General features: G+C 38.8%; 1 protein-coding gene across 1 annotated transcript in view; it reads right to left on the reverse strand.

Moving 5' to 3' along the window:
* LOC124593217 (heterogeneous nuclear ribonucleoprotein U-like protein 1) overlaps positions 1-14,394 on the reverse strand; it is a 134,194-nt gene that overhangs the window by 13,113 nt on the left and 106,687 nt on the right. The window contains exon 14 of the mRNA XM_047131907.1: positions 7,288-7,501. Within this exon, the coding sequence (XP_046987863.1) occupies positions 7,288-7,501 (214 nt within the window). The remainder of the gene's footprint in view (positions 1-7,287; positions 7,502-14,394) is intronic.

A 14,394-nucleotide genomic window follows, 5' to 3' on the forward strand; every position in this document is an offset into this window, starting at 1 on the left:
TAGACGATAGTCCTAGCAGAGGGTCTAGGAGAGTAGACGATAGACCTAGCAGAGGGTCTAGGAGAGTAGACGATAGACCTAGCAGAGGGTCTAGGAGAGTAGACGATAGACCTAGCAGAGGGTCTAGGAGAGTAGACGATAGACCTAGCAGAGGGTCTAGGAGAGTAGACGATAGACCTAGCAGAGGGTCTAGGAGAGTAGACGATAGACCTAGCAGAGGGTCTAGGAGAGTAGACGATAGACCTAGCAGAGGGTCTAGGAGAGTAGACGATAGACCTAGCAGAGGGTCTAGGAGAGTAGACGATAGACCTAGCAGAGGGTCTAGGAGAGTAGACGATAGACCTAGCAGAGGGTCTAGGAGAGTAGACGATAGACCTAGCAGAGGGTCTAGGAGAGTAGACGATAGACCTAGCAGAGGGTCTAGGAGAGTAGACGATAGACCTAGCAGAGGGTCTAGGAGAGTAGACGATAGACCTAGCAGAGGGTCTAGGAGAGTAGACGATAGACCTAGCAGAGGGTCTAGGAGAGTAGACGATAGACCTAGCAGAGGGTCTAGGAGAGTAGACGATAGACCTAGCAGAGGGTCTAGGAGAGTAGACGATAGACCTAGCAGAGGGTCTAGGAGAGTAGACGATAGACCTAGCAGAGGGTCTAGGAGAGTAGACGATAGACCTAGCAGAGGGTCTAGGAGAGTAGACGATAGACCTAGCAGAGGGTCTAGGAGAGTAGACGATAGACCTAGCAGAGGGTCTAGGAGAGTAGACGATAGACCTAGCAGAGGGTCTAGGAGAGTAGACGATAGACCTAGCAGAGGGTCTAGGAGAGTAGACGATAGACCTAGCAGAGGGTCTAGGAGAGTAGACGATAGACCTAGCAGAGGGTCTAGGAGAGTAGACGATAGACCTAGCAGAGGGTCTAGGAGAGTAGACGATAGACCTAGCAGAGGGTCTTGAGGCACATTTCAACTGGTAATCCCACCCTATTGAGTGTCAAGCGGTCAACAGCCCTTGCATTAAAAAGAATAGGATATATCAGATGATTAGGCAATTGTTCGATGGTTATTGTGAAAATGACCAAGTGTTGTTATCGCCTAAACCGAAGACTTAAGAGCCACACTTCACTGAAGAGCAGGTATACAGGACTAGTCTAACTCTACAATAATGTACTGTGTACAATAACTTCAAAGCCAAAGAGTGCAACAGTTCACTTAATGTGACAGTCAACATATATTTTAGTACGTAACTATAAGATCCAGATAGCAGTGGACTATGAATGCAGATTACATCGGAAGTGCAAATCGAAGTTGGCAGAACAGTTTTTCATAGGTCAGCGATTGTTCTCTAATTGTTCTACAGCTGCGTAACATTTAGCTGTTTGGTTCAGTTGATGAAAGTTATTGAATGCGATGTACAGTGTGTTTAGATGTTCCATTTGGCTTTAAATTATGGTGCTTTCAATTGTGTGGCATGTTTTTCTCATTGAACATGTGTTTCAACAACGCAATATATACAGAAATTTAGTACAAGGAAGCATTTGATGAAAAATGCCCAGAAAAAGCTGTACCTAATCATGATGCAGTTTGTCGACTTTTTGAGAAATTTCAAGAAACAGGCTCAGGGTTACATGCTAAACACAATGTAATACCACCCAAACCTATGCACAGAAGTAGCTGGATATTTCTGACTCAGCAGCAAAATCACTGAGCAAGTTGCCACACGAAAGTTATCAGGCATGCAACCATGCATAAAGCAACTGGGCAAACACTGAAATTTCTTCCATATGAAATGACAATAATGCAAGAACAGAAAACGCAGAAATTGAAAAGTGAATACCCTACTGCAAATGGTTTAACTCTTATTGAGAAGAACACCACTGATATTCTTGATGTCACCTTCTAGACAGACAAGGCCTGGTTCCAACCCTCTGGTTGTGTTAACACACCAAAAACAATTATGGTCAAAGAAGAATCCTCATGCTGTGCTTGAATTATCACAAAATTTCTAGTGTAGTTAGCAATATTCAGATGGCCCATTATTGGATATTAATTTTTTAAAGTAAATGTAAACAGTGAATATTATTGTTTCATGGTCCTCGATTTCATTGTTCAACTTAAGACCAAATCAACTACTGATAGTTTCAACACAGTGGTGTTCCTGCACACACAGCTAACACTACACTTCGTCCCAAACAGTATTGTGAGAACTTTCTCCCTAAGGTTAACTCTTCAGTTCAATCAATAAAATACAACAAGAGCCTTGACGTGGCATGATACGGGATATTTGGGAAATTGGCGTGCAGTCACCATATGTTGGGAGTCTGAACTGCATAAGTTTAGTGGAAAACACTTTCCGCAGATCTGATTGTGATATGCTTCTCGTGTACGCAGTTTAATCAGTTTTTAGGTCACATAACATTCATAGGCAATTGTGATATGTTACGTATTTTGCTACATCTCGAAAAATCTATGGCCCCTCTTTCACTAGACCACATCCACCACAATTTTGCTCTGGGGAGTAGCAAAATACGTAACATATCACAATTGCCTATGAATGTTATGTGACTTAAAAACTGATTAAACTGCGTACGCGAGAAGCATATCACAATCAGATCTGCGGAAAGTGTTTTCCACTAAACTTATGCAGTTCAGACTCCCAACATATGGTGACTGCACGCCAATTTCCCAAACATCCCGTATCATGCCACGTCAAGGCTCTTGTTGTATTTTATTGATTGAACTGAAGAGTTAACCTTAGGGAGATATGCCATGGTACTATTACAGAGTGATGAATATATGCTATGTACATTAGGCCTACAACAGATTCTTCAGTTCTTGTAGGCACAATCTTTTGAAGTAATAATATTGCAGTGCACATGCTAAAGTGACAATAATTTCAGCTGGACGAGATTTACAAAGGGTGATGATTACTCCCTGAAAATACTATAACCTCCGACACATTTGAAACAAGAATTCACATGCCATGATACAGGTTAATCCATAACTCGTAGTGAGATTATGGTTTTAGTCAGCTTCAACATCTTAACCGAACAAAATTTTACTGGTGATATGAAGATTTTTCAAATCTTTAAATGAACTTTAAACGGTAGGTCCAAAATCATACACAACATCGATTGTGTAACAACTCAGCTTGCAGTAATTGTTCAAAGTGACGACAGAAGATCTCAATGCATGTACTGCAACGGTGCATGCAATTCTGCTGCACTCTCACAAAGCTACTGGATGTCAGTTTTACAATGCAACAGATAGTAGGTGGTAAACAGTGTACAGTCCTGACCACCAGACAGACATACTGCATACAGCTTAGCACATAGAACGTGTCTCATGTGATGTCATTTGGCATCGCACTGACACATTAATCTGTGGCACATGCAAATCACTGTGCCTGGTGTCAGTTGTCCATTGCATTCAAGCAGCTTGAATTGTGTCCATGGTGAGATGTGTTACCGTGTACAGTGCGTGGTGCATAGTCAAAGGTGGAACATTACTCATCACAGGATTTGGCAGACATGAATTTAATGTACTGTGCGCCAGGATGTCGTGCCTGTAAAGTGACACGAATATACAGAGAAAGCTTTCCCAACAGGCTTCTTTCTAACATGGATACCACCGCCCACCCAGTAATAAGCACTCATCAACTTGCAGTGAAAAGCACACTTTGAAACATACAGTGTGGGGAGTATACTGGTGGGAAAGGTATTACACCCCTATCAAAGAATGTGTGCAAGCACTGGGACCAACAATTTTGGGTCCCATGTACACTTCTGTCAATGGATTATCCACCTCAGAGCTGAAATGCCATATTTTGTGCAATTTTATGGAGGCCTCATTTAACCATGATGGTGTTTTCAACTGCCATGTCTGGATTGAGGACAATACTCATGCCAACCATATCAGAGGCCATCAGCAACAATTCTTTGTCAATGTATGGGTGGGTGTTGTCCATCATCAGCTAACAGGACCTTTATAATTTTCAAGAATTGGTGCACATCGAAGTTGCGGACCCACTGCGAGTGATATATATCGAATGTTCGACTGTTGAGTCTCTAAGCAAGAAATACGGATGCTGCTTTATACTCTGACAGCGGAACATTGGCCGATAGCAGTAAAATAATATGTAAAGGGAGATTGCCCAGAAAGTAATGCACCACATTCTTTTCTTCAACAATTCTTTATTGAACATAATGAGAATTACACACACGAAAGAATGGAGCTTTATCTACACACACTATTTTACGACGTAATCTCCACCCCATTCTATGGCCTTCCTCCAGTGCAAAACAAGGGCATGTATGCCCTCTGGCTACCAATCCTTGTCCTGGAGGTGGACCAATGCTTCACTGTCATTGTCCTCAAAATATCTTCCTTTAATGGCAAATGACATCAGCTAGCTGCAACGGGTCAGGTGTGACAGCTGTGGATGGTCTCCCCAATTGCCGCAGATTGTGGAGCTCCACCGAACAGCCTTCTGATGACCTCACCCTCTGTGCCCAACAACTAATTTAACTTCTGTTGACAGCAGATGCTCCATAGACTTTGCACAAGCATTTGTGAATATTCCCCACAGTTTCTTTCTCTGCAGTGAGAAATTCAATGACTGCAAGTTGCTTGTAATGTACATCACCTACATACACTATTTGGAAACTGTCCTGCAGCTGCACTACCTGTCAGAAGTGATGGAAACCTAACGCACTCACTCACAAGACTTCAAATAATGCATATGTACTGTTTCGCATTCGTAGCACTGCTTTTGCCTGAGAAAAAAAAAAAGTGGTGCATTACTTTCTGGGCAACCCTCATATAAAACCAGCCGCCTTTAGACAGTGAGCACATGAAGCATGCTCTTGTTTTGTTTTCTGAAAAAGGGTTTGGCTGAAAACCCAATATCTTTTTGTTGTGTCTGGCTGAAACTCAATGTTTCATCTTCACGGTGAGTAGTGAAACTATTGTTTTCATAATATTGTTGATTTCCAATCTGGACTTCCCATTGCTTAGAAAGTAATTTGTATTAGGCACCCCTGTTCTACAACACCTGGAAGCTGCCTAGAAAACATCCATTATAATTTTATTGTGGGCTTGACAGCCAAATTGGCAACAAATTGCTCAGTGTGAGCTCGGAACCTAAAGTGATTAACACACACATGCACATTCACCCAAGTAGGCATGTCTCACGAACAGATGACTGCTACCTCCAGCCAATGTTGCTAGAATGCAACTGTCATGAAGAATGGAAGCAGCAATCTGGAGTGGGGTGGGGATGGGGGAAGCTAGGAAGGTAAGGGTGGGGGGAGGAATGCTATCGGACAGTGTACATGTCTGATGTGTGCAGATACTAGATAGCAGCAGGGCAAGCTTGCCAAGCACAATGGGGAGAAGGGAGAGGCTGTAGGGAAGCTATGAAGATTAGTTGCCACAGAGACATTTACAAAATCGAATTGTAGATACATGGAGCAGATGCACCCAGTCTACAGAAACTGTGTATTTCTAATAGAAAACTGGCAATATGAATACTCGGGCAATGCTGAGTTTGCAGCTTGCACCAACATAAAACATTGTGTAATAATTTCTGCAGATCTGGTATATGATATGGCTGCTTTCACAGACAGCCCAGTCTTTGATGGGGTAGGGTAGGTTAGCCTGTGACAAGACTGGAATCTGATGTGATGAGTGCAGGGACTGGGCAGATCTTACACCTGGTTCTTCCATAGAGATATTATCTCTGTGGCATTGGAATGGCATTAGAAGTGGCTCAGGGACAGAAGAGGACACTGTGGAGGTTGGGTGGGTAGAGGCTGGGTGGGCAACAGAACACCACTTTAGGAGGGATGGGAAGGACCTCAGGTAAGCTGCCCCTCATATCAGGGAATAGCGACAGGTAATCAAAGCTCTGACAATGTATGTGGTTCAGTTGTTATAGCCTGGGATACTCCTTTGCAGGTGGTTCTAGGGGTGGTGGGAGAATTGGGGATGTGTGTAGGGATATTGCATGGGAAATCTGCACTAGGACTGGTGGAAAGGCCTGCTTGTGAAGGCCTTCGTGTGACCTTCAGTATACTGTGCAAGGGAGTTCTTGTCACTTCAGATAAGCCTTTCCCTACTGGCCAGGTTGTATGGGCGAGATCTTTTGGTGTAAAACAAATGACAGCTATCGAAATGCACATACTGTTCGTGGTTGGTGGGTTTAATGTGGACACAGGTGTGGATGAAGCAATCAGAGAGTAGGTGGCAGAGTGGGTTGAGGAGGACCAGATGAAGCAGATGGGAGAGAAAGTGTTGAGCTTGTGAAGGAAAGAAGGAGGGAGTCGTGGTCCAGAGTCCACATCATGAAGATACCATGAATGAACATTATACAGACCAGGGGATTGGGAGGCTCTGAAGGTTTCCTCTAGATACTCCCTTAACAGGTTGGCATAACAACCCTCACACCCATGATCTTGCCACTAACACTACCCATCCCAACATCCTTCACAGACTCCAAACCTACAACCTCATTCCTTATAAACCTTAATAACTGTAAGGTAGTGTACAAATACTTCTCTGAGGAAAGATATAAATACAAATACAAAACACAGCCATGGGTACCTGCATGGCAGCATTTCTTTAGAGCAGTGTGCACTTGTTAAAAATACTTTCTAGTAGCTGTTACACCACAGGCAGAATGGAGAGGTGTCAGAAAATAAATCATGATTCTGAAAGTAGACACTGTACAGGAAACAATATAAACTAACAATCAAATTTCACTATTGTATTACTAGCACTAATGTCTGGCTGTTTCCTGTTCTTCCTTGGTTTACTCTTCATTGTAGAGTCCATACTGTAAATATACTCTAGTCACAGCTGCACTGTACACTCCAGCCACTGCTACACCACTTCTCGCCACTGTAAAATCAATAATTATGCTATTTATTTGGGGAAAAATTATCATCATCCATTACTGCTTGTTTTAATAGCAGTGGAGCCTTTATATTGAACAGCAATGAGAAATCACAATATATGTTTGCTCTTGAAATTTTAAATTCTGATACAGTGCAATAAACATTGACCTACTTATAATAGCCCATAAATATTAACTCAGAGGCATTACATGAAAATACTTTTAACTTACAACCACAGTGCAAGGAAAGAATACTTACAACTGTGACGTCATAATGCCAAGTATTTAGCTTTTGAGAAGTTTTAGTTTTGAAACAACTTTAATCCCATCCAATCTATTTAACAATTACACACATACAAATTTGCCAACTTAACAGATAAGGCAGAAAAGAACTTACTTTGCCACCAGAACTCTGGCTGCGGTTCTGATTCCCACTTGGACGATTACGATCATAGCCACCACGTCCTGAATCACTTCTACCACCTCTGCCACCACCATGACTGCTACCACCGCTTCCGCCACCGCCGCCACCACCTCTCCAGCTACTACCACCATGACTGCTACCAGTACTTCCTCCACCTCCACTACGGTAGCCTCCAGAATGTTGCTGCCTACAATAATAATAATAATAATAGGAAGATTTATGAAAACAATGTCTACTAATTAAAATTTTTAAATGCAAGTTTCTGGTGCTGTCCACTTTGCAGCAGCTCTAAATAAATTACAGTAGTTAAAAAAAAGAAGTCTCTTCATGCTACACACGATGTGCAGCATGCAAAAGGTGTTATTTTGAACTACTGTAATTTTTAAATGGTGGTCCAAATACAAGGGTATCTGATATCATGGTAGCATCACAGGGGATTTTGCTTTGGAGTAAAATTGCAATGCCACCCAGCAAAGTTGGTACAAGGAATGCCAAATACAACTGAGTGTCAAACAATTATCAAATTGTGAAACTTGATCTTCTCCCAATGTACGGAATATTCAAATAACTTACAAGAATTCAGCCAGGTAGCACTGTTGACCACACAATAATATTCAAGGCACAAACTGAGCAAAGACTGTTTTGCACGGCAACTGACACCTTTGCAGAAAAAAAAAAAAAAAAAAAAAAAACACACTGTAAATGACTAGTGACACCTATGCTTCTATTAGTATAGTAACTTAATAGTTTAATTTGAACAGTTTCCATAATAACTTAGTAACGGGAACTGCACACCACAATCTCGGCATTTTCGTATTGCATGTAATGGCCAGTACTACATCCATGTTCTGCAATCAGAGATTTGTTTGGCTGTTCAGAGTGTGTTTGATGCCTTGTTCTAAGGGACAGGGCAGAGAATGGTGGGGGGTGGAGGGGGGAACCTAAACAAAAATACCACGATTATCCTCTATAGACCTTGAGGGGGCACTAACCTTAGATGGTGGCCAGAAAATACAGAGCTGGAGGGTTTTGTTTAAATTCTGCCAGCAGTCCTGTTCTCTCCCTGGTCAAACGAAACATGGGCAACATTAATGCCACTTACTCATCCACTGTTAATATTCCATTATCGGCAATGTCGAACAGTCATCTAAGAACAGCTGTGTGGAATCTATTTTTTCCCTTTACAATTATTAATCCTTTGACTGCTGTGGAATTGTTAACATGTACCACTACTACTGTCCCTGTGTGCTCTGGACACATTTACACACACCTTTCATCCTTCTGTCAAGTGCTCTGGATGCTAACGTGCTTGATCCTTTGTTATTATGAAGTATGTTGTCCTTTATAAACAGGCAAATGGGAAAGTAGCTGCAGTTACAAAATTTTGAAAGTCTTTAAAATTGCTATGCTACTCATCACTTACACAGTTTACTTCAGAGTTTCACAAGTGCAATTAGTTTCAAATTTGGCACCAGCTATACTGACAAGATACATCAGTAACTACGAAATATTTGTGAGTTTACATTACATTACAGTCATAACACTGCAGCAGTTCACATACAGCAAGCATCACACACAATGTCACAAACACACATGACAGGAGTACTTGCCTTAATGTGAATCTCATACAAATAAAAATTGCGACTGTTTTATATAAAAAAATCATTAATTTTTATCACTGCAAGCTTGTTTTTCAATGAATAAAATGAAATCATAAAATCAGACCTACTCCAACAACAGTGCCGAAAGCAATTCCTAGAACATATGAAACAATTACAATTATTTTCCATTGATTGTGTTCTGTGTGTTGTATGATTTTTGTTTACTCCTAGAATTGCTTCTGACTGCAAGAAGTCAGTAGTGAAGTTATCCGTGCCAGAAATATGAATTTCCTTCGTTATGAAACAACAGATAGCATGGGATGCTATTTTTGTTTTCTTCTTCAGTAGTCGGATGCAAAAAAATCGAAGTTGTTCCTGCTGCTGTGAAATTCCCAGAATCGGCAAATGCAACGAACTGTTCTCGAACAATACTAGAAACACACTATGACCACAAGGTGCAATACGATGCTGTATGTGCATCTGTTAGTGACAATGCTCTTTATATGACACTTTATGAAACTCTGATGGTCCTGATTGCCAAATGTGTAGTGTTGGGCTTGTACGCTCCGTTTGATTATCGGAAGTTGAACAACTGTTAAGTCCGATTTAAATAAAGTTACAGCAATAGTAAAGTCACTGATCATAAACACCAGAAAGTGCAAATGTAAATTACTGCAGTCTAAGAACGAAATTTCAAAGTAAGTTTATCTTTTTCCATTACTTCCTGTTTCTTGGTGGAACAGCCGGTTTGATCAGTGTTCCATTTGCAAAGCTACTTCTTAGGTATTACTGGCTTCTTTGAGCTGCCACAAATAAAAGTAGTAATTGTGGTGCACATTTTATACAAAATTTGACAGATGTGAATAGAATTTACACATATATGGTTTTTGTGCTTCTAACTTTAGTAGAAGACTCAAAGTATCCAATTATTTGAATGCTTTGCCAAAAACTTAATAACTAAGAATTAAATCGGGCATTTTTTATGTGAAGGACAGCTTTCACAGGCTACACACCAAGTACTGTTTGCTTTAAACACTGCATCAAGCTGTATGCAAAGATGTGTTTGGCAAGGCAACTAATTCTACAAAGAGCAAACTGGCTCTGCCAAGAAACAAAGAACCAAAGCTTATAGGATTTGAGGCTTTTGCTTGGACATTTTATCAGGGAACTTTAATTTTAAACAATAAAGAAGAAACAGCTGAAACTGAAACACTGAAAAACAGCTAACAGAAAAAGAACAAGTTGATACTATGAAGGTTTTGAGTGCCATTCTCACTGAACAAGACTATGAACTGTTTGCTAAACATTATTTAGATTTGTTGTTTACTCCAACAAACAATGTCAACAGTGAGTGGATTTCTTCTTACTACAACACAATAGTTACACACATATATAACAATCTTAATGTACATAGTCTTTAGCTTTGCATTTTTATTGGTAAAAAGAAAGAATCATACAAAGTTTAAAAAATTATATTGTAAAATATCAGTTTTCTTTCTTTCATCAAATAGAGTGATTAAACAATAATAATTTATAAAGCAGACGGCAACTGAATGATACGACATACAATGCAATGAGGAAGTAACCAGGTCCTGAAAAATTTATATATCTAATAATGTCAGAAAAAAATGCTAATTTTACTAAATTAGATGCTGTATTTTCAGATCCCTACTTACAGATACATTCTGTTTTATACTGCATTCATGTCAAATCCTTACATCATGTTCCTGATACGTGGTTACCAACTACATGATGAAATGCAAAAAATTTTGTCACACTACATTACATCTGGATCAAGTATGCTACATGATATCCATAATTGCGATTTTAAATGCAGGATCATTCCACGTCAAATCAACAAATGAAACCATCGTTTTCAACCTTACCCTCTCGGATTTAAATGAAATTAAGTATGCCTATAGTACTCATAAATAGTACCACAAATTAATTTTTTCATATTTTTCTGATAAAAAATTACCGAGTAATGGACTTTCAAAAATTGAAAAGATGACAAAATTTGACTCGCGGAACAATGTTGTTTTCTTTATAACTCGTGTTCTAATTAAGCTAGAACAATAAAATTTACTTCATTGGAAAGCTCTTTAAAAGAGCCTTTATATGATACTAAACATCATTAGTTCACTATATAGATAAACATTGTTTATAAAAACAATATTGTTGAATTTATCGAATTTTGAAAAACTGTGTTTTTAAAATTCTCAAAAAAATAAATGTGAAAGATACACTTTACATCTACATATTCTGAAAGTTTCAACTTGGGATGAGCATGGGATCACTATCAAAAGCAATTTTGTGTGTACCACGACTCTCCAAAATCACAGTCAGATAGGTGAATTTCTATTATTTTGCTACACATGAAAATATTAGTGTTAGATTTTGTTACATGGTCCACAAATTGTACTTCTGAAATGAATAACTGCTTATTAAACTTTAGTGCTACCTATTTATTAATAGCTGTAAAACCACAGGGGGGAAAAAAGGAAGCTATCTCTCATTTTAAAAATTATATATAAAATGATTCTTTGGTGTTACTATCTGCAATCTATTCAGTATTTGACCTCTGGTTAATATTGTCAGCAATTTTCACCTATTGCTGAAAGTGACCCACACATTCTTTTGTTGTGAGGCAGCTGTAGTGAAATTAATCACTCTGAAATGTGTTTTGAATCTAGCTTGAATGTACTTTTGTACAAACCTCACAAGAGTCTTTAAGTTTGTATGCCTACAACCAGCTAATGTTTGCATGCTATTAACATAATGAAATATTTTTTTGCAGGAAGTGAAAGAATAGAGAAGTAATATGGTGTAGTATTTAATATAGAAAGCTGGGGCAGTCAACTTCAAGAACATTTTTTTAAATGAGTGTTCACTTGAGAAACATAAAATGCCTAAAACTTCAGCTTTGTGCTGCAATCAATTTAATGAAAAGGGCCACAGCAACCACAAGAAAAACTTACGGCCCGTTTCACAATGGATGATAGCAAGAAAACCTTTCTCAACTTTAATCAAAAAGTGTGTGACAACTGTCGTAAAAAAATTGCACAAGTAGAAATCTGTGATACATCTAGCACAGAAAATGATGATGATCTACTGTATTCCATAGTGAAACAAGAAAGTGAAAGGGTTTTATGTGATAGTGACGTACAAGACATTGCAGCGAGTGAGGCCTTAGAAAGGTTGAATGCTTCTTTGCAGTCCGTTGGTGAATCACCAATTGAGAAGAAACGACTGTGTGAAGCAAAATATCCTAAGGAAAAAATAATTAACTTCAACAATTCAAACAAAGGTAGTATTGCTTTCTTCCGAAAAAGAAGAAGAGGTACATGATCATGCAGAATCTGAGATGATCAGTCAGCTAAAAGATAAATTTCGTAAATGTACATCTCGAAGTAAACAGATGGAAATTCTTACCATTTTACCTAAAAGCTGGAGTGTTAAGATGCTTCAAGATGAATTTAATGTAACAAATTACATGGCTCGAAGAGTAAAAGATTTGGTGAAGGCCAATGGAATCTTGTCTTAACTAAACCCAAAACCTGGCACGACTCTTGATCAAACAACTGCTGATTTTGTTAGAAACTTTTATTGTTCTGATGAGATAAGCAGGGCAATGCTGGGGAAAAAAGATTTTGTGCTTGTGAGAGATAATGGAGAAAAACAGCAAGTACAAAAACAGCTAGTTTTAAGTAATTTGAAAGAAATTTATGCGAACCTTAAAGACAACCATCCAGAGCTCCACATTGGATTTTCGAAGTTTGAGCACCTACGTCCCAAAAATTGTGTTTTAGCTGGAAGTAGTGGTACACATCGTGTCTGCGTGTGTACTACCGATCAAAACTCGAAACTGATGCAGACTGGATGTAACATTCCTCAGCTGACAAAGGATGAAGATAATCCAATAAAAACTTACAAAGACTGCATTGCAAGAGTTGTATGTAATCCGTCATTATCTGCTTGTCATTTTGATGAATGTAAATTCTGCCTTGGCCCAGAAACATTTAAGACATTTTTTACAAGATTTGTTGAATACTAACGATATTGATAATATAACTTAATCAGAAATGGGTTTCTGTTGATCACACATCTCTAGAAACAAACTTTATTGATTGTTTTCTTTTCTTTTCTTTTTTTTGATAAATTAAAATCGCTTACACGACATTCATTTGTTGCTAGTCAACAATCAACCTTCCAAAAGAGACTGAGAAATGAACTTGAAGGCAAGGTCTTAGCGATCTGTGACTTTTCTGAGAATTACTCCTTTGTCATCCAGGACGAAGTTCAAGGCTATCACTGGACAAACATGCAAGCAACGATTCATCCCATTGTTGCTTATTACAAGGATGGGAACAAAGTCTTGTAATCATATCAGAATGCCTAACACATGACACTGTTGCTGTGCATTTGTTCCAATCGTACTTGATGGACTCCCTGACTGTTAAATTCGGTAGAAAACCAAGAAAAATATATTATTTCTATGATAAAGCAGCAGCTCATTATAAAAATAGGAAGAACTTTATCACCCTGAGCCATCATGAAGATTTCCAAACTGAAGCTGAATGGCATTTTCCAGCCACCTCGCATGGGAAGGGAGCTAGTGCTGGTGTTGGTGGAACAGTTAAACGACTTGCGGCTCGACCAAGTCTGCAAAGGCCATACAGTGATCAAATAATGACACCAAAATAACTTTATATGTTTGCCAAGGATAACATAGAAGGAATGAACTTCAAGTATGATACTAAAGAAGATCACAAAAATGAAGAAATGAAGCTTGTGGAGACATTTGAGAAATGCTGCAAAATTGTAAGGACACAAAAACTTCACACTTATTACTTTTAGCAAGGACAAAATAATAGCAAAAGTGTATTCAAACTCTGATGATAGTAAAATTGAACTGGTGACAGTTTCTGACAGTGATACAATACTGTTCAAAGACATAAAAGGATATGTTGCTTGTGATTATAATGGACACTGTTGGTTAACCTGAAATCACAGTTGGTTTCTTACATCCACATGGACCATCACCATCTTTTACATTTCCGGGTCATCCAGACATTCTTTCCATAATCAGTAGGGAAGCAGTGGCAATCGTGAACCCTGAAACTGCTACAGGGCGAACATATAAGTTATACAGTGCAGAAATGTTGATGTGCAACAGACTGATTAGTTCAAAGTATCAAGAAGTGCACTAATAGGACGCCTATTTGTAAATAATAGTAATTACTAACTGAATTTAGGTCTGATCTCAGGTATTCATTCTTCTGCGCTTATTTATTTATATTTTTAAGTTTTCATTTAGTATTTATTAATTACAGAGGCATAAAACATATGTTCTTTTGTCAATTATAAGTTATTTTTAATTTCCACATTTTACAACAACATACAGCTGGTGAGAAGTAGGCCTAATATCTAAAATAATTTAGTTTTTAGGAATTTTTCAAGGACCACCCTTAACATACAA

The sequence above is a fragment of the Schistocerca americana genome, chromosome 2, assembly GCF_021461395.2.
Source record: "Schistocerca americana isolate TAMUIC-IGC-003095 chromosome 2, iqSchAmer2.1, whole genome shotgun sequence".
NCBI lineage: Eukaryota > Metazoa > Arthropoda > Insecta > Orthoptera > Acrididae > Schistocerca > Schistocerca americana.